Source organism: Sinocyclocheilus rhinocerous, unplaced genomic scaffold (assembly GCF_001515625.1).
Source record: "Sinocyclocheilus rhinocerous isolate Xijiao unplaced genomic scaffold, SAMN03320098_v1.1 scaffold1168, whole genome shotgun sequence".
Classification (NCBI taxonomy): domain Eukaryota; kingdom Metazoa; phylum Chordata; class Actinopteri; order Cypriniformes; family Cyprinidae; genus Sinocyclocheilus; species Sinocyclocheilus rhinocerous.
This window is the reverse complement of record NW_015650373.1, coordinates 576,926-597,932: the sequence shown is the minus strand read 5'-3', so window position 1 is coordinate 597,932 and position 21,007 is coordinate 576,926. Positions and strand designations below refer to the sequence as shown.

Here is a 21,007-nt window from a genome sequence, read left to right as displayed (position 1 = left end):
CCCGGGGATTAATTTTACATGCGCAAAAAGCAGCAAACAACAGAACATGAGGATTCACGGACTTCATATCACATCACGCACCTGCAGCGCTTCTGCCAGCGGAAAAAAACATAATAAAGCTAGGCTATATATATATAAATAATAATATATAATAATATTTTAATATAATAATAAAATAATAATAATAAATAGGCCTATACGAGAAAATGAAGGAAAAACTGTGCAACAAGTAGCCTAGTATGCAGAGTTTCGGTTCATTTTTGTGCTGCGCGAAAGAGCTGAGATATAGCGCCTCCAATTGGGCCAATAATGCAATTTCTCCTCTTATTGTATTGTCATATCAGCCTAATTTATGGGTCCATAACTTTAAAATGCTACAGTAAAAATGTCTGAAATGTTGCATGGTGACAGTCAAGTGCCTTGGGAATAAAGCCCCACTATAACGTTTAATGCAACCTCAAAGGCAGCTGAGATATAGCGCCTCCAATTGGGCAAATAATGCAATTTCTCCTATTGTATTGTAATTACTGCCAGATTTATGGGTCCATAACATTAAAATACTACAATAAAAATGTCTGAAAATTTGCATGGTAACAGTCAAGTGCCTTGGGAATAAGGCCCAGTGGAACTTTTAACGTACCCTCTAAAGCAGCTGAGATATAGCGCCTCCAATTGGGCCAATAATGCAATTTCTCCTGTTACTGCATTGTCATATCTGCCAAATTTATGGGTCCATAACTTAAAAATGCTACAGTAAAAATGTCTGAAAATGTGCATGGTAACAATCAAGTGCCCTGGGAATAAGGCCTCACTAGAATTTGTAACACACCCTCAAAGGCAGCTGAGATATAGTGCTTCCAATTGGGCCAATAATGCAATTTCTCCTGTTATTGTATTGTCATTTCTGCCCAATTTATGGGTCCATAACTTTAAAATGCACAGTAAAAATGTCTGAGAATTTGCATGGTAACAGTCAAGTGCCTTGGGAATAAGGCCTCAGTGGTAGGGCTGTCGTGATAACTGCAATATCGCAATTTTGCAATTCACAATATCGCTATTGACGAGCAAACCGCAGAGGAATGCAGACTCCAGAACATCACATCAACTGGATGATTATACAAAAAGATCAAGTTACGTGCTTTAAAATGCACATTCATTTTGCTTAAATGCATATATGATGTTTGTAAATACTGTAATTTGTAGTATCTTCCAACTGTACTTTCTGATATCATCTCATAAAAGACTATTGTGGTGTTGTAAGAAGCATGCATTTCTGTAAAGCACCTTTAAAACAACATGTACTGTGAAAAGCATAATATAAATAAATGTTTACTAAACAGAATTTAATTGAAAGAGCCATTGCATTGTTGGATACTGTACCGTTTTGAATTCATGGACACACTGACAATACAGTTAGAAGAGCCAGTGCAGTATTGGTCCAATTGGAGGCGCTATATCTCAGCTGACTCTGAGGGTGCGCTAAAGGTCATACTGGGACCTTATTCCCGAGGCACTTGACTGTCACCATGTAAAATTATAGACATTTTTACTGTAGCATTTTTAAGTTATGGACCCATAAATTTGGCAGATATGACAAAACAGTAACAGGAGAAATTGCATTACTGGCCCAATTGGAGGCGCTATATCTCAGCTTCCTTTGAGGGTGTGTTAAAAGTTCCACTGAGGCCTTATTGCCAGGGCACTTGATTGTTACCATGCAAATTTTTTGACATTTTTACTGTAGCATTTTAAAGTTATGGACCCATAAATTTGACATATGACAATACAACAACAGGAGAAATTGCATTATTGGCCCAATTGGAGGCGCTATATCTCAGCTACCTTTGAGGTAGTCTCGCATAGCATCTAAACATCAGAGAGATACATTTTATCGTAAGATCTGCATAAAACAGTAGTGCGGGTGAGAGTCACTGTTTTTACTCCATATTCTCACATCTATTAATAGTAGCATGTGTGTTCAGCATTTAAACCCTTTACAGTCTGGGTCTATGTATAAAATCAGATTACTACTTTACATTACTTTGTCTTTGGCTAACAAAACAGAGTTGCAGTGGCCACAGGACTAGATCATGTGAGCTGTACTATTAAATACAAGGTTGTTATTGAATATCTGCACAAGACACTGTAAAATAAAAGTTAGTTTATGCTGATATTAAAACAAATAATCATAAACATTTTAAAATGTGCGTGTCATTGGCATGGCAGTTTATTAGCAGTTAAGAAAGTCTAACTCACTCACCATGTCTTAGATCATAGCAGCAGGTTTTATGGTTAAACAGTTGATCTATAATAGATTTATACCAATCTACCTCCAAATGGAGCATTTGATTAATAAATCCAAAATCAAACTTACTTGTAGAAGTAACCTTTTTTTCTGTTCACTGGATGCTCTCACTTCCAGAGCGTCTGAATGCGTTTCTGCTTTCCAGCCCGGATACAGCAGACCAACAGCATTCGAGTATCGTTCTCAAGGAGTGTTCGATTGGTTGGACCTACTCAAGGGATACGCCCTTCCCTGACCGAATCGGTTGAGTGAATGATTCAATGACTCACTCATCCAACTGCATGGATCATTGAAAAAATTAGTAAACAAAAATGAATGAATCTTTATAGTGAACTGACTCTGTTACTGGATGAATCACAGTCCACTACATCACTGGTTCTAAATTCCAGTCCTGGGTACCCCCTGCTCTGCATGTTTTGTGTGTCTCCCTTATTTAACACACCTGATTCAGATCATCAGCTCGTTAGGAGAGAGATCCATGAACTGAAATGTGTGTGTCAGAGAGACATACAAAATGTGCGGAGCAGTGGGTCCTCAGGACTGGAATTGAGAACCACTGCATTACATGAAGGTTAGGGTGTGAATTGAATACATCAGTTCACGATGGAAATTTATAATAAATTTTAGAGCATTTATCATCCAAAAGGAAATCCTTTCTTGTGTCACATCTTTATTTTTTTCCTTTTGTGGTTACAAACTTCATGAATAGAGATTCAAAACGTAGCAATCAATTTCATTTTTAAAATGATTTATATCAACATTTTTTATTCCTTTTGATCTTTCTAAAATACAGAAATTGCTCTAGAGGCTAAAATCTATTCTGATTCTCTCACTCACTCACTTTATTTTTATGTATTATTAGCATCCCTCATGACACAAATATATATTTTTTAATATTCTAGACCAAATACATCCACATGTCAAAATGTTTTTATTTCTCATGCCATACTAGCTTACAATCAGAATATAACAAAAATAGAAGAAAAAAAATAAACAGAAGAAACATACAACATATCATTAAATAGCACATGAGATTCAGCAACATTTTTCCATCCATGTCTATCTTAAACTGCAGTGGCATCAGTAAAAATTCCAGAAGAAGAAACACTGATTTCAGTAATAACCAGCTACAGGTGTGTCTTAATGTGAAAATCCTGGAGTGTTTAGAGCAGTAACACAAGTGCAGACAGATGACTGGGAGCTTGAACCTCACAGCATGGAGATGCCACAGCTGCCCTATGAGAAACACAGTTGTCTTCACACTAATCAACATTAAAAGTTAAAAATAAAGGGATGCAAAGACTGAGTGTTTGTGTAATCAAGTTAGTGAAAAAGGGAGACAAGAAATTCTCTGTGTCTGGTGGTGTGTGTTGGTGAGAGAGTGGTATAAGGCAGCTGCAGGGTCAAAGAACCTCTCTGTGTCGTAAACCATGAGGAGAGACACATACTGATGACCTCACGGTTTGTCACTCCGGCAACAAGGTCACTAAGAACAAGCATACTTACACACAAACACAAGAACTAAAGCAAAGTTCATGGAAAATTTACAAAAACAAAAACAAAACACCACATGCACTCACACCCGACACACACAAATCAGTGCAAAAAACGCAACAGTGCTGATGTGGCTCGCAGCTTACACAGTTTCACATTTCTTCGGAAATTCTTGTGGACGTCCTATGAAATAAAGGTCTGGACAGCTTGAATGCTGAATTTCAAGCCTGACAAGACCAGCCTAGATCAAGACCAACAGTTGTTCAGTAAACATCTTTCAAAATTCCAGTTCAGTTTTAATCCAATCAGCTGCAACTTTTTTTATTAGTTTTTTTTTTTTTTGGCTAAACAGGAAATATACAGCCAACACAGGAAGACATAATTAAGGCTCTCCACCTTTACACACTACTGCCTCCTCTGTGCTGCTGATAGTGACACGTCCTGTCCAGAGGAGTAATATGGAGTCCAGTGCAGTAATGATTCGTAAAGGAGGTAGGCAGACTGCATAGTGTTAGTGTAAACCTCCAGCACGCCTCACTGTTGTGTGTTTGTAGGAAGTGGAGGGAGCTTATCGTCATACTGTGGAGGTGGTGTGAGGGGTTCGATGGTGAACACGTTAGTCTGCTGAATATCGCTTAAGCTTTTCCTTCTAAGGTTGTCAGATTTTATGCGCCTAATTTTAAGGGGAATCAGCTTGCGCCCGGGACGGCCGTTTCTTTGGCCGCCCGCTCCAGTGCTGGGGTCGATTTGGGATGAAGGTCTGCGTGCTGGGCTGAATCCATCCTCGGCAGTGTGCTGATCTTCCTCTAGCTCGTCATAGGCTGGCAGCTGGGTGATGCTGTTGTGTCGCTCAGAGGACTGACTGATGGGATATTGGCCACTCATTACCACCTCCTCGTAAGTGGGGACCATGTAGTTTTGAGCTAGTTGCTCTATCCTAGATGCAAAAATAAATGCAAATTTACAACCATAAACATATTTAGCTCATTATCATTTAAATTATCATTCAAAACATTTGGGGTCAGTAAGACTTAATCAATACTTAATACTTTCATTTAGCAAGGATGCATTAAATTGATTATAAGTAATAAAGATTTTTACATTGTTACAAAGGAGAATCCTGAAAAACATATCATGGTTTTCACAAAAATATTAAGCAGCATAACTGTTTTTAACATTGATAATAAGGAGAAATGTTTTTGGAGCAAAAAAAAAATCCTCATTCTGCCTCATTTTAGAAAAGCAACCATTACATTCCAAAGTCAGAAAGAAAACACAATAATTTGCACCTCAAAAGGACTAACCAACAACTTTATAATGGTTACTTTTCTAAAAAATGAGACATCCTTGATGATATATGTGGCTGATAAATGCGACTTCTGGAGGGCGCAGCCTTCAAAATGAGACAAAAGAGACAGTCATGAGAGTCTGCAGAGGTCCTCTTTATAATATAATTTCCTGTCTTTTTTCCTGCATGTCGGTTGGACCACATTGATATGGCAGACAAAGTTTTTTCAAATATTAATAAGCAGTTTTGTTAAAATCTTTTTTTTTCTAAGACTTAGTAATACAAGCTTATACCAAACTACTTAATAATGTTTAATAAAGAATTTCATTATTTTCATGGGGCTTTTTTCACTATGATATCAGGAGAGTTGCGTCAACCTGACATTTATGATGTAATAAAATAAAAAAGAATGTTAATTCAGAAACAAACAAAAAAAATATTAAGTGAATTCAAGTCACTCTATGTCTGAATTACATTTGTATGTGTTCTTGAATACATTAATAAACCAAAAAAAATCAGTCATGTCATTGGCCTACTTATTATCATAAAGTGTAAGAATGTGGCTGCACCTGGGTGTGTATTTAACAGTATGTACTCACGTAGCCCCCTCCCCTGTGTTTGCAGGTGTACTGGCAGCTTCCTGTCCCCGAGCCGCCCGCTGTTTGTTCCGTACGCTCAGACACACAGACAGCAGCAGAAGCGCCACTCCTCCCCCTACTAGGACGAACGCCACGGATGAGGTCTCTCGAGCTTGACCTTGATCCATGCCGGGTGTGGAGCTGTTCCCTCCGGACCCTGCCGGCACCACGCTCCACACAATCATGACTATCCCCAGAGCAATTAGGCCCACGCCCAGCGCGGCAGTAGCATACTGCGCCCCAGAGCTACTGCCACTGGTCCTGCTGGGGCTGGGTGGAGTCTGGTCGCTGTAGGACATGCTTCCAAACCTTCCCGTGGACTCGAATCTCCTCCGGACACGTTGTTTGTATTCCTGTGCCTGTCGAAATGCCTAAAAACCTTATCTCATTTTTTCCTGTCTTTTTTGGAGCACTGACCCGCTCTGTGAACAGAAAATCAAATAAAGGTGAATCAGCAGAAAAGTGATTGAATCATCAGACAGACTATCATAAAAGAGTCTTATATATCAATAAGCGGCCAAGATCCAGGCCCAGTCCCTCCATAAAGCCAATGTGAAAATAGCAGTAACCCAGCCTGTGCTTCCGCAGTGATAAGGTTTTTATCAAAGCATATTTATTGTGTACACACTCATTGGTAGACATGTTAGGCTTGCCTAAATTCCTTCCATGAGATTAAGCAGGTGTCCCTTCAACTGAGCTTTAGTTACAGGTGCACGAAAACTGAAGAAAGAGTTTGATTCAAGAGTGAAGTGAGAGAGTTCACTGCTTTCACAAACGCAGACTTCTGTGAAATTTAATCTCTGCTCTGGAAGGTGTACTTTAGAGTGAAAACCAGGCAGCTTCAAACTCCACAAATGTCTTTACTAACAATGTGATATTGTTTAATAGACACACACACTAAAGAAAGCACATCATAACTCTGCTGTGTCATGCCTACACAGCTCCTGGTATTGATTATCTGTACAGGCAGGTCTGGGATAAGCGCTCTTACCGCACCCTTAATCATTTCTCAGCATGGTAGCAACATTAAGCCATGCTCTCAGATCAGTGTAAATCTTGTACATGTAGAGCCAGGTAGTTTATAATGGAATCTATTTCCTTGAGCTGTGATTGTGTGTATGGAAAAATAATGGCTGTTGCTCATGAGCTTTGTGTTTGTATTCCTGCAGGGTTTTTAATGTCTCCATGGACAGACATTATTTAATTCCGGCACATCTGACTTATTGAATTTAATTTCATTTACGCATAAGCAAGGTTTAGTAAATGTACATGCCTGAAATAGATACATAACATAGAATTTACCTAGCACGTCTAAGCATGCAGACAGATTAAATTATGAGAGTGAATACGCACTGGGGAATGGCAGGAATTTCCTCCCCTCACAAAAGCCACTTCAGCCAAATCAGAAAAGAAAAAAAAATTGAGCCACATAAATTCACATCACACAGGGGCACCGTAACTGGGAGAAAGGATTCAGCTGAGGAAGCTCAAGGCAACAAAGTGTACCAGGGGCCCAGAAACTCTAGCAACAGCCTACTTAGCGGTCTCTTAGAGGGAAAAGTACACACACATTTCAGCATCAGTGAACTTCAAGGGACAGTTCACCCAAAAAAGATGTCATCATTTACAGTACTCAACAGTACTCAACAGGACACCCTAGGGGCAGTTCACACAGAATATGCTTTTATGATTAAAAATGCAAAATGCAAGTGGAACGGACAAAAGGTCTGTGAAAGCAAAATTTTCTTTCTTGGTGTCCCTTTAAGCATCATCGTCTGAAAATCTAGATTTTGACTGTCTATAAGTGTCAATGGAAACAAAACATATTGATAAGTAAGAGTTAAATATCTTTAACGCAAACATTACATATAGCCTATTAATGCAACTTAACACGACCAGAAGTCCTGTTAAACACTAAGAGATAGCAAAAGCAGACAATTCTTTACAGAGGGATCACATTGTAAGGCGTAAAAATGAAAATGTATGATTAAATATATAAAGATACACTTAAAACAACAAATTACGCTGCGCACTACATGCGTCTTAAAGACCGAACGAGCTATGTAAAATCATGTAAACAGTAATAAAAGTTCCAGGAAAACGAGTCAAACTTAAAAGTTCACTGGGAATGTAATGAGTCTTACCCAGAAAAATGCTCTTCTTTGTGTTTAGGAGACCAACCCCGTTTAAATGCTGGATGAAACCACTTTTAATCCAATGATGTACACGTACACCGGAGCTTTTGTAACATTCCTTAAGAAACTGAACTTTAATTTCTTAAAGCGGTTTGGCCTCGAGTTTCACAGACATGAACATCGTCCTGTCCCTGCAGTCCAGATTTAACCCTTTAACAGACCTGTTCGGGCTCCTGCCCCGCCCATGTGTTCTGAAGGTAAACTTCCCCATCCACTGATGGTCCATAAAGCTTTAGAGAACCACATTTCGAGACTTTCTGTGAAACAGATGGTGATGAATATAAGAACTCCATATAATACAGAAAAAAATTAAACATTTATTTTGAAATAAAATCATAAACTATCAGGGTTTCCAGTTTCAAGTCTTAATCTTATTTTATTTTCATTCATGTATATATATATTAACTGTATAATAATTATTGATAACCTTTAGGAAGACTGTAGATCTGTGGAGAAGCTGACATGGAGTTTATTTATACATTTTTCAAGATACTAGCATTATTTATCACACCAGTCTGCAGTCAGGTGATGCACATCAAATCACCAGCATCACCCACATAAATATAAATATGTCAAACAGGGTTTGTCCACCATAAATTCCTAGAGCGGAACAAATGCTCAACAATATTTAACTATTTTATAGGCAGTTGTGATTCTGGCAGTCTTATTAATGTTGGACAAAGGTTGACCATATAGGTGAGGTGCTTCCTCATAGCTGTGCCTGTTTAAGTTCAGGAACGTCATGTAACTTTTATAGTAAAAGTAACAAGGAGTGCTCTGACATGTATAACTTATTTTTCTCAGGATAATGAAGTACATTATTAATCATGTGTGGGAAATTGTGGGAATTACAGGTATGATGTGCATCAGATACTAGAAATATATGGAACAAATACTTAACAAAAATACAACAATGTAAAAGGGGAAAAAATTTGCTGATAATTAAAAAAAAAAATTTTTTTCTTGTCTTAATGTCCTGGGATAAAATAGGTAAGTACCAACGAGAAGATTTAAATAAAATTTAAGACCATTTTTATATGGAGAACATGTTGTCCTGTCTTTCTATAAAACTATAAAAACATGTCCCTCCCTTTACGCTGCTTCAGAAAGTCGCTTAATAAACACATAAATAAACAAGTCATCTTTGATCTTTTCACATTTACTATGATGATTAGCCTAACCGCTGCTACAGCTTAGCAATGTGCATGACCTTGGAGTTGGTAGCATACTAGCTATGTTTGCATGATATTGAGATTTGATATGGTGTTTTACAGTTGGGACACAAAAGCAGCAGGTTTGAACCATTTGGTTTAGTGGGAGTAGAGACAAATTTGAAATCGAGTTCTCAGAGAAATGTCATATTATACAAAATTGTGCACTGTGACTGGACGAGCATGTGTACTAACCTGTAGTTATGGACCTGCTATTCACCTACTGTGGATTTGAACCACATGACTAAGTGAAACCCAGTGGATATAAAGATATTCATCCAGGTAAATTCATGAAATTCAAATAATCATCTATTTTAAATAATGATGTACTGTGTAACACAACATTTTACATTATTTTGTACAGTATTTTGTAGCACTAAATCTAATGTTATCAGAGTCGGTTTTCTAAATTGTACCCATTAAATGTGAAAATATTCATTTTATTGAGGGGGAAAAAATCCAACTTTACCACAATTTTCATTGTGGAGTTCTCACAAATCATAGTTATAATTGTCAGGATACTTCACCGTGAATCCTCACACATTCCTTACCCACACATGACAATAATTTCATCAAACATCTAAACAGATAAATAAATGTTTAGTGTATGTGCCCTTTCAAATGCATTCTTAAGATTGTCTCACTTTGAGACAAATGAGTCCACATACATAAGGTCTACAAAGCAAAGCCAAGACCCCTACTGGCAAACTGAGAGTCCAGAGACTGACAATGTGTACTTTCGTTGAGATTTCATCGACATTCACCTTGAAAAAGGAAATAAAATCCCCCATTTGGGAGCTTTAAGAAAGTGTCAGGAGAATAACTCAGACATTGGTGAGCTCAGCAGCAGAAAAATGTCGAACTGGGCAACGCTCTCGTTGTAGTGAGACCTCCTGAAGTCCATTCCTTGGAAATGACCCGGATCTGTTCTGGAGATTGATCTTCCGTCCAGTGAAATTCTTTGGGCTGAGACCGAGCTGCTGCTGTAGAAAGTAAATTGATCTATCAGATTTCTGATTCACTGGTGCTACAAGCATTTGACTTTCAAGAATTATTCAAGCAATACTACAAATCATCAGTCTCTGAGGATGCATTGTTATTGAGAACTACACTTGAAGGAACTAAAGAGCAAGGCCTTGAAAAGAGAGCACACAGTGGTTGTGCAAAAAGATTTATGCAAAGGATAAAGTCTTAACTAACTACATTTAAATGAACTGTTCGCCCAAAAATTCTGCCATCATTTACCTTGTGTCATGCCAAACTATGGAACACACAGAACACAAAAGACGATATTCTGAAGAACGCTGGGAACCAAACAACACTGGTGCCCATTGACTTCCATTGTATGAACAAAAAACACATTCTTTCAAAATATCTTCCTTTATGTTAGAAAGTTTGCAGTTTTGGAACGACACAAGAGTGAGTAAATGATGATAGACTACAAATACTGCAATCCTTTTTTAAATTTAAATAATAGTAAAATGATATACTGTTGCATATATATATACTGTAAAACAATAAAAATCGGATTTATTTTCTTTTTCAGAACATACATTTTCATTTCTTTCTTTTGATGTTCCCATCCATACATGTTCTTGACGACTTTCAAATGATTTAACCTTAAATGTGGCTAGGTATGTGACGGTATCAAATTTTCATGTTGTGATAATTGCTGATACACGGTATTATCACGATATTGAAATAAGTTGCAAAAATGTGTTGTAATAATATAACAGGTTTAAAAACTTTTTTACTTAGAACAAACAGAACTGACCATTTAAATACAATAAAGCAATACACAAAAATGTATAAAGTAAACAAATGTTTCAAACAGATTAAAGTGCGAAAGAATTATTATTTAATGTTAGTGAATGCATTAACATTAACAATGAGCAATATTTGTTACAGAAGTTGTGTGACCGAACAATTTTCAAACAATATCTAGGGCACGTTGTAGTCTAGATTAAAATGTAAAAAGGTTTGAAAAAAAATAGCCTATTAAGTCTATGTATTTAAGTACTCAGTGCTTAAATGCCTAAATGTGGCATTTGTATGAGTTTTAAAAATGTATGATTCATCTTTATTGTTCTACCTTCACCCTCCTTAAAGACTGCTGATCGTCATGACAACTGGGTGATGAGCTGCTTAGAGAACTTTGCCGGTGAAGTGTGGGCGGAGTCCCCAAAGGTTCGACCTCCTGATCAAGCCCTGCCCTGCTGACACAGACATCAGAGAAATCTGCATGACTCGACCACCTCTTGATCTTGTATGACAATGTATTCAAAGAGACATTTATTCATTGAGACATATGCATTTGTAGAGTTAGACACATACAGTACAGCATCATTGTACTGTATGTGTCTGTGCCTAACTCTGCAACAATACTAACAGACAGACAGTGCCTCTCTCCTGTTCTCTTACCTGGCTGCACTGACAAGTGCCTTCATCTCGTCATTCAGGTGATGACGGACCATGTGCTTGTTGCATGGAATACATAAAGCTGTCGCCATGGTGTCAGAGCTGAAGGAGGGATCCAACACCATGATGGCACCATGAACCCCACTGTTCTGAAGATTGTCAGCAAACTCCTAAATGAAAAATATGTTTTTCTTTTGAGAAAATTTTCCATATACCAGCACCTACACTTTCTCTGTTAGCACTGCTGTTCTCTCTCAATGGTACCTTCAGATCAATCTCTTTGATCCATTTTATGATGCGATGACAGGTCCACACTATTGGGTCTGTGTTCTGATTCCCACACTCTGATCGCCTGGACTGCAAAATCTGCAGCAAAACCGTTTTTTGGTTATTTGTTGTTTAGCTTCATTAACTTACTATAGAGACCTTTATAAAATCAGAGTATGTTTTTCCAAGCTGGGCTGTTCTGATGTGTGTGTTTGTGATGGTTGTTGTTGCCTTTTGGTAAGGTTTATTTAGTGCCATGTTATGAATTCCCATCATGCTGTTCTTCTGGTTTATGTGTGTGTGTTTACCTCTTTGTCAAAGTTGAGCGTGTGTAGCAGCTGTATTCCCAGCAGCAGGCTGTTCTGGTGGGCTTTTTTAGACACGTGCAGATGCTTCTCAAGGTCGGTGCGTGTGAGTGTACTTAGAAGACGTCCATCGACAAGGTGAGTGTGGAAGAACTGGGAATATTGAGGGAGTCCCACATCAGTCAGCCAGGCCTGAGCCACCCAGTGGTGATCCAGATCAGCTGCTTTAGAAAGGCTGAAACACATGGCCACGATAAAGAAAATTTTAAATATTTTATAAATCTAGAAATAAATTCTTAGAAATGCACTCTTGTGGTTTCATATGGTTTTGATACCATTTTCAAGAAAGGTTACAATTTAATGACTCTAAAAAGAAAACAAGTGACAAGACATTATTTTTGATTTGTAATCAACATTATGACACAAATGTTACAGACTGAACTTAACTTGTACTAAACCCGGATTATTCATTTAATAATTGTTTTAATAATTAAAAATTATAAAAATAACTTCCACAAATATCATGAATTATTAATACCGGTAATGACATAACACGGTGATGCTATTAATAACATAATACAGCAGCATTAAGTTTTTGGGGAGTCACACCACTTGACCTTAAAGGGATAGTGAGTCATTTACTCACCCTCAGATTTGTTCATTATAAACCAATCATATCTATTCAGAAGACTTTAATTCATATAAATTAATTTTACAATGCCTTTATTACTTTTTTTGGGGGGGGGGTCTTCTAAGTTTTGGTTACCTGGACTTTCAGCGGAGGGAATGAAACCTCTTAGGTTTTGTTAAAAAAATATCTTGTGTTCTTAAAAAATCATAAAAAAGGTGATCTTTCAAGGATTAAGGGGGGATGGCGGGATGGGGGGTTCATGTTCATAGTCTTCCTCTCAAGAGATTGCATAATGCTGAATTTTCATGAACTGCAATGTTTTTGGTTTTATGTCAATGTTTTATGATACATGATATACAGTATTATATTTGTTTTAACTGTATAAATTTGCAGTTTACATAATATTCATGAAAAATGTAATGAAATTAAAACAACTATAAATCATTATTCAGCAAAAAAAGAATAGAATAAATAAAAGCACAAGTTGTTGGAAAGTATGTATAAGGTGTCAATTATAAGTAAGTACTGTGTTAAAGCTTATAATAGCACCAATTGAATCAACACAAACAACATTTCTGAGGAAAAATATTAATTATAAGTAAGCTTACACTTATTCTAAGTTAGATCCACTATTGTATGCTGTTGCCGTATGGCAACATATCATAAAGTACCTTAAAATAATATTTTTTTCCAATTTTTTTTTTTTACAGCAAATCAAGTTAAGCCATTCTTAGAAAAGAAAAAGATTCAAATATTTTTTTCTATAGGTCTATCATAATGCGTGCGGTAGAGGGTTAAAAATAATTTGTGTTTTGAGTGTTAACTAGTCATATGGGTTTGGAATGACATGAGGTTGAGTAAATGATAACAGAAATCCTTGATGAACTATCCCCTTTACATTTTACAATCTTAAACTTGATTTGCCATCAAAAAGAATGAATTGTCTGATATTTTTAAGAGACTTATTTACCTTGACACACAGTAATGAGAATCTGCAGAGGTTCTCTGTATGATGTATTCTTTTTATTATCATTATTATTATTTATGATGCCTGTCTCACCCATGTCCTGATTCTGCATCCCTGTAGTCTTCAATGGCCAGACGGAGTTTTCTGCGGTGCATTGAATTACTGATACCTAAAACAAACTCCAGGTCCTCATCCCGAAGAACTAACAAGACCTAAAAACACACACACACACACAGATTAATGTGTAATTCTAACATTCACAAACACTGCTTGTTTAAATAGCCCAAAGCATTCAGAGCTGATAGGATCAGCTTTGTATTTTGGGGTATAATTTTATAGACAGGTGTAGACAAGTGTTCATGTATCATAAAAACAAGGTCACGTTTACCTTCCCACTTTTAACGTTGCCTGCACAGGCCCGTATGTACATCGGCATGGCCATGATCACCTCCAGCCACGCCTGCACGGTTCCTGCACGCCAACTGGACATGGGGGCCGTCCGCGCGAGCTCCACCTGCTGAAGCCGATCCAGATGCTCCTCGCATACTGATAGGCTCACACTGAGGCGGGCGGGGCTTGATAAACTGTCGGAGTCTAGATTAGTGGATGACGGGAGAGGGGCGGAACTTAATGCGAGTTTGTTTTCTATAATTTATAAGCATAATCGCCGTGTTTTCTCAGGTGAAGATAAGTATGTATACGGTACCATAAACACAAAATATATTAATTCAGAGATAAGAAGTTAGAAAAATGTTTTGGAACACATTTTTTCCCATTTACATCATAGTTTTTTGAGAACCAGCCTCTAAAGCGACTGTTAAAGCGCCTTGTGTGCGAACCAATAATGTCACCAGTAGACGGCAGCACTAAACCGCCTTCAAAAACTGCAATCAAGGGTTGTTTCGAAAAGCAAAGCAATGCTTTCTTAGAATCAGTCTTAAGTGTATGGGTCCAGAGGTTGTAAATGAATGACTGACAAAACAGATAGCTACTGCTAAGTGCTTGTAAAGAGTAAATGTTGTTGGAAAAGACATAAACAGTCTGGTCTGGGTTTGCCTGTTAAGATACTGCTTTCAACTCATCTACACAAGCTATTCATATGTGAAACATTTTTTTCCTCCTTCTCTAATAGTGTCATTATCAGGACTGTGGGGTTTGCACATCACCAGGAGCTAATGAGCCACTGCAGAGAAAAACAATGACAGAATTCATCCTGTGCCAAAATGACTGAGAGCCCCATAAAGACTTCAAAGTGAGATAAAAAGGACGAATGGGTTAAACAACCACACATACATACAGATAAATGCCCCATGTGGTTAAGGATATTTAGTAATGAATTAGTTAATTATGATCACACGCTCTCTACTACCTGAGCCAAAGACAAGCTCAAGTGCCAAAACACAATTACAAAGAGCGAAGAACTCAGCCACACACTGTTCAGTATTTTTGATTTTATTTCAAAATAGTCTGTAGTTATATAACTTATTACCATTTTCATTTCCATGCCATTTAGAGTTCCATGCTATTCAGCACCAGCCTGAGCCAAACGCAGCAGGGAAAACGAGAGCAGTCTCTCCATCTCCAGCTGATGAAGAACTCACTACATGCTCTGAAAACTCATTTATTTCTTCATTTCATGTCAGTGCAATATTGAAATGTACACAATGGTAAGAATTTGCCACTGATTGATAGCTAGCATTGATTTCAGAAAAAAAAAAAAATAGACTATAAATACAAAGTTTAATGGTGAAAGGCCCTGTAGAGTAAAGGCAATCTAGTTCCCACTTGTAAAGCAACATGGGAAACTACTGTGGAGCTCTATGTCATACCCTGCTTTATTAAAGGTACAGTAATCATTTCCATGACAACTATTAACTAACTGAGTTTTTATTATAACCAGAGATCTGGGTTTTGTATTTCCACACAGTTCTCAGATCAGTTTTTGCCACCTGGTTAATGTTGTTGTGAAGGCAGTTGTCAGAGTTAGTGTGTGTAATGGTGATTATAAACTCTCCTGTGGGAAAGGCAGGACGAGCCACTGCTCACTAAAAGTCACACACTACATCAAATGTCCAAATGTCAGAATATGCTGCAGTTAGATGAATAGATATCTTTTGGATCACAGTGTGAAATAGCAAATGTCTTTTTTGGGTTTTCATAATAATATCGAGGGTCCTGCTGACTTCCGACAGGAGAGCTCCATCAATATGTTTAACACACAGGTTTAAAAACAGCTGAGACAATGAGCGTTAAATGATATAAAAGGCATCTGGAAACACTTACAAGCACTGAGTGCACAATGACTATTATTTACACATTCAGCAGTCTTTCAAGTTTCCAGTGAGATGCTAAAGTGGGTATAAAATGAACAGACACACACACACACAAACTCTGGGCAGGTTTGGGTCTACTGTGGCACAGTTTGGAATCATTGTACAGTCAAGCTTGTGCTCATAAAGATGGCAGCGATAGAGAGGGACACACACACACACACACACACACAGAAACGAGTGGGGGGGGGGAGAGGCTCTCAGCAGCATCACCAGTCAGCATCCTCCTCTATGTAGTAGTCAGGTGTGTTAGTACCATCAAACAGAGTGGGGTCCAGAGACTTTCTTTGCTTTCCTCGACCAAACACCCGCGACAGAGAGCCCAGACCCATCCTCTCTTTCTTCTTTCTGCGTCTCTGCTCCTCTAGATCCTCTAGAGACTGGAAACAGAGATAAAGAAAGAAATAATTAGCAATAGAAGCAAAGGTGATTCTTCAAAAATGAGCAGAGAAACTATTCTGTATCATGGCACAATACACATGAAGGTTGTCACAATATCTTAATCTCACAGAACAATAACAGCTAAAGAATCAGAATACCACTCAAGATGTGAAATGAGAGTTCTACTGTGGTTTGAAATATTTACATTTTAAATAGATTTTATTATTATTATTATTACAAGTCCTTTTTTTGTAATTTTGTTATTGCAGACAAAATTTTACTTTATGTAATGCAATACATTTTTAATAATAGTAACAATAATAATATTGCTATAACTTTAGATTCAGATTAATTACAATATTTAATTATAAAAAAAAAATTACAATTTGAATAATAATAATAATAATAATAATAATAATCCCTATATTGTTTTTGTTATTTTGTCATTGCAGACAATTTTTACTTAAATTTTATCAAGGAAATAATATTGGAAACCATGTATGTAACAATGCATTTTTAATAACAGTAACAATAATGATATTATTATAATTTTAGATTACAATTAATTGTAATATTTAATTATTAGAATTATTACATGAATAATTAATTTAATTTTAATAATAATAATAATATAGTCCTCATATATATATAATTTTTTGTTGTTGTTGTTATTGCAGACAAATTTTGACTTAAATTTTAACCAAGTAAAGAATATTAAAAATAGTTATGGTAACACCACATTTACAATAATTGATTGAAAATACCATGAGCAAGCACTTCACAACCTTACCACAACCAGGGCATGCACTACAAAAACTTCAGCATTTTACCTCTGCTCTAGCATGTTTCCTAATCTAGCACTTTTATAATCCGTTGAATATTGTTTAATATAGTATACTATGAATACTGTTGACACTGTGACAAATTGTTAAGATATGTTTGTAAGTCTCTTTGGATAAAGAGTCTGCTAAATGAGTACATGTAAATGTGCATGTAAATGTATTGTGGTTTAGATATCATGTAAACAGTACCATGCCACATGTATTACATTTGTCCAGTTGTGCATGTGTTTTGCAATGCAAAGAGTGTCACAGTGAGTGGAATGCTGTGTCTGTCTTACATTGCAGAGGGAGTGTGTTCTGTGTCGTGGTGAATCTGAAGGTGTTGAGGATCTCTCTCCCTCCATCAAAGAGGCGTCTGAGATGACTGACGGTTGTTTAGAGTGACATGGACTGATCCTGGCTGCGGTTGATGACATCATGCTGATGCTGTCAGCATCGCACACGCATGGTGATGCTTTTAGTACTAACAGACACAAACATTAGGAGAATTAAGAGGCTGATTTTAACTCCGTTTCCATCAGTAATTCTCAGCTTTGTGGTTCAGATTTTTAAACAGACAGGTCTTTGCTGTATGTATGTGTGTGTGTACCCTGTCTGTCCATTGAGTGGTAAAGGTTTTGTTGACTCTGTCGTATCGCCGCAGTCAGAGGAAGCTCTGCATGCATCGCCCACTCTTGGTTGCCGTTGACGACAGTCTCTGTGGGCATGGCCAGTGAGTGTCGCTTAGGAACATCCTTAGTGAGAGTAGCCAAAGACTGTTTTGCCTGGAACACACAAACAGATTTAATTCAATACGGTCCACTTCCTTGTCTAAAGAGAGTGTTGTAAACAAATGTAAAACGTGTGAAAATGAATGTGTAGTACTGCCCAGAATAACTGCTCCAAACGCTTCACAGTAGTGCCAGTCTGGAGCTAAAGTCATGTTATTAATATGCCCACACAGAATCTGCACTCACACAGAAAATGTTACATATGTCTGAAATTGAACCATGAAAATTCTACATGCCACATCTTTTTACCTTTTATTTTATTAATTTTATATATATATATAAAATTTTTTATTTATTTATTTATATTTATTTTTTTGTCTGTTTCTCCACATTTTTCATTTGTATGTGTATAATCAGTGCAGAAAATGCTGAAAAACTGGGCAGATTCTATGTTGGGCCTAGTTTAAAATCATTTTAAACCACAATCATGCCAGAAAATAAGCCAAAAAGAACACCACCACCACCACCACATCTTCAGTGGTTTAGAATGATTCCCAAGCTCCTAAACATTCAACAGTGATGGAACAGAACCACTCATGCTATTTCCATTCGATATACACAATGAGTTTGTTCTCAAAACAAAATACACATGCAACCAATCAAGTTGACCATATTGGATGAGGAGTCAACACTGCAGACCAATCAAAGAGGGACTTGGGGTTGAGTGACAGGCCTGGCTGATCTTACCGACACTGTTTTAGGTGAGGCTGGTCTTTCTGGAGATCGAACAAACACGCGACTCTCTAGTTTCTGAGCCATAAAGTTACTCATCTGTTAAAGAAACACACACATAAACAAAAGCGCACACGCACACTCACACACAACTCAACACTGACATTTTTGAGCTACTCAGTTGACAGATTGTTTGAAGACACATGAAGACATTCTAAACAAGATGAACACTTCAAATATCTCTAGACTCACTCATCCACTTAGAAGACAAAAAGTAGGATACCCTGCTTTTCTAAACTCTGTGTATCTCACCATAGTCAGTTCAGCCTCCAGCTCCTTGATCCTGTTCTCTTTCAGGTCCAGTGCAGATCGGAGTGCACTTGCATGTTCTGTGGCCTCTTTGGTTTGTCGGCGTAGGTCCCACTTCTCCCGTTCTAACAAATCTTTTTCCCTTGCCAGAACTCTCACTGCATCCTCGCTCTCCTGCAACACATAAATAAGAAGTGTGTGTAATACTGAAGCATGTGTGTAAGTGGGAATTTATGCATGTTTAAAGTTGTATGCTAGTATGAATGCATGAGATATGCATGTATGCGAGTAAAATACTTTTCGGTGTTGCTCATAGTTGCGTATGAAGTCTCGTAGCTGCTCCTCACGGCTCTCCAGTGTTGTGTAGAGCTGCTGCATCTGATTCACCAGATCAGTTCTTTCCAACCTCAAACGCTTCCTGTCTGCCTTCATTGCTAGGGGAAAAAGAAATACAAAAGAATCAGATATACTGTAGATAAAAAATTACAGTAAAAATAATAAATAAAAAAAACAGGAAGGGGGCAAAAACCTTTTCACGGCACTGTATATACACACTAGGGTTGTGCCGATAAGACGATAGTATCGTGTATTATATTATTTAGATTCGTGGTGCTTCCATAGGCTCCCTCTCTCTCGCACGCGCGGTTTAAAACACCAAATAGTTATGAAAGAACAGAGTCTCTCTCTTGCCCCCACCCACCCATGCACGATAATATCGTCTATCGGCGATCTCACGGATTGGCGATCAGAGGCATAGCAATGGGGCAGGCAAGGCAGGCAAAAGCCTGGGGCCCTTCATTTTAAGGGGGCCCCCGATGGCCGACCATTTAAACCAACAGGAATGTTAATATTAATAGCTATAACACGCAGCGACATCTCTCCATCCTAGAGCCCTGCACGGGCCTCAAATTTAGGCCCTTATCAGAATTACCGGTCCGAGTCCAACCCGATCCCGTCTTTTTTCCCCCCTTCTCCCAAAACAGCTTATACTACTGTTCCAGCTATTAAAATAGTTCAGTTTTGTATGTAATGGCAAAGTGATTATATTTTGTTTCGTTTTTATTAAGTTAATTTAGAAAAACGTTTGGAGCATTTTTTCGTTAAATATAAGTTTTTGTTTTTTAAAGTAACGACCAAGCGGCCAGCGGCAGACAGTGAGCCTATGTTTGATCAATTTAGCCTTCTCAAATCATCACGACTTGCCTAAAATAAAATCTATAGATATAAAACAGTTCAAGCATATAACAATGTTTAAACGTTAAACCTAGATAAATGTGGCTATATCCAATAGTTTGTGCGAAGAGTGGAAGCTAAAGCACGCTTAGCAGGACATGGAGGCGCCAGCGCGATCACTTGCATTTTTTTCAGTGGATACGCCGTAATTTTTGCTCATAAAGGTAAGAGTAATACATCATCCGTAACTGTAAAGGGTCTACTTTTATTTGTGTGCACTCACAATATCAACAAAACGTTGTGCTTTTATAAAATAAAGAAAACAAACAGGATGCACTTTCTGCCGTCTCGTCTTGAACAGGAGCGCTTCACAAAAATTAACCGAAACTCAGCGAATACATGCCTCACAGACATGATAAATATATCTATAGAAAGCTTTAAATTACTACTTAACGAAATAAAACAAATCAAAAACAAAAACTATTTCATTATAATCATAATCCGTAAAGATGCGCTTCTCTCTAAAGGCTCGTCTAATTAAGAAGTGAGTCAGGATCGGCAACTTCATCCTTGCGACACCTACACCGCGTCTGAACTATGACGTGAAAATTGGCCCGAAGCCCGGCCCAAAGGGGCATAAAAAAGTCGGGGCACGTTGGGCCCGGGCTGAAATGCAGGGCTCTACTCCATCCCCCCTGTGGGACCCCTCTCTCGATACACTGGTTATGCTTTTGCCTCCTCGGCCGCCTTTTTCAAATAGGTGCAGCGCGTCCTCGCGGTGCTGTAGATTAGAAAATGCATGATCTGGAGT

The 21,007-nt window shown here is 37.8% G+C and overlaps 2 protein-coding genes across 2 annotated transcripts in view; both read right to left on the bottom strand.

Annotated features, from left to right (window-relative positions):
* Positions 1–3,224: 3,224 nt before the first annotated feature.
* LOC107711951 (transmembrane protein 51-like) lies at positions 3,225–8,087 on the bottom strand. The gene is made up of 3 exons (XM_016517049.1): positions 7,870–8,087; positions 5,687–6,147; positions 3,225–4,736 (listed from the first exon to the last, which is right to left on the bottom strand). The coding sequence occupies exons 2-3, from the start codon at positions 6,022–6,024 to the stop codon at positions 4,334–4,336; spliced, it is 741 nt and encodes a 246-aa protein (XP_016372535.1). The 5' UTR covers positions 6,025–6,147; positions 7,870–8,087; the 3' UTR covers positions 3,225–4,333.
* Positions 8,088–8,397: 310 nt separating this feature from the next.
* The window catches only part of LOC107711950 (kazrin-A), a 43,395-nt gene continuing 30,785 nt past the window's right edge, over positions 8,398–21,007 (bottom strand). The window contains exons 4-15 of the mRNA XM_016517048.1: positions 19,321–19,457; positions 19,027–19,197; positions 17,862–18,036; positions 17,551–17,735; positions 16,306–16,429; positions 14,108–14,313; positions 13,813–13,931; positions 12,125–12,356; positions 11,814–11,915; positions 11,553–11,719; positions 11,224–11,344; positions 8,398–10,114 (exon numbers count right to left, since the gene is read on the bottom strand). Of these exons, the coding sequence (XP_016372534.1) occupies positions 9,956–10,114; positions 11,224–11,344; positions 11,553–11,719; positions 11,814–11,915; positions 12,125–12,356; positions 13,813–13,931; positions 14,108–14,313; positions 16,306–16,429; positions 17,551–17,735; positions 17,862–18,036; positions 19,027–19,197; positions 19,321–19,457 (1,898 nt within the window). The 3' untranslated portion in view covers positions 8,398–9,955. The remainder of the gene's footprint in view (positions 10,115–11,223; positions 11,345–11,552; positions 11,720–11,813; positions 11,916–12,124; positions 12,357–13,812; positions 13,932–14,107; positions 14,314–16,305; positions 16,430–17,550; positions 17,736–17,861; positions 18,037–19,026; positions 19,198–19,320; positions 19,458–21,007) is intronic.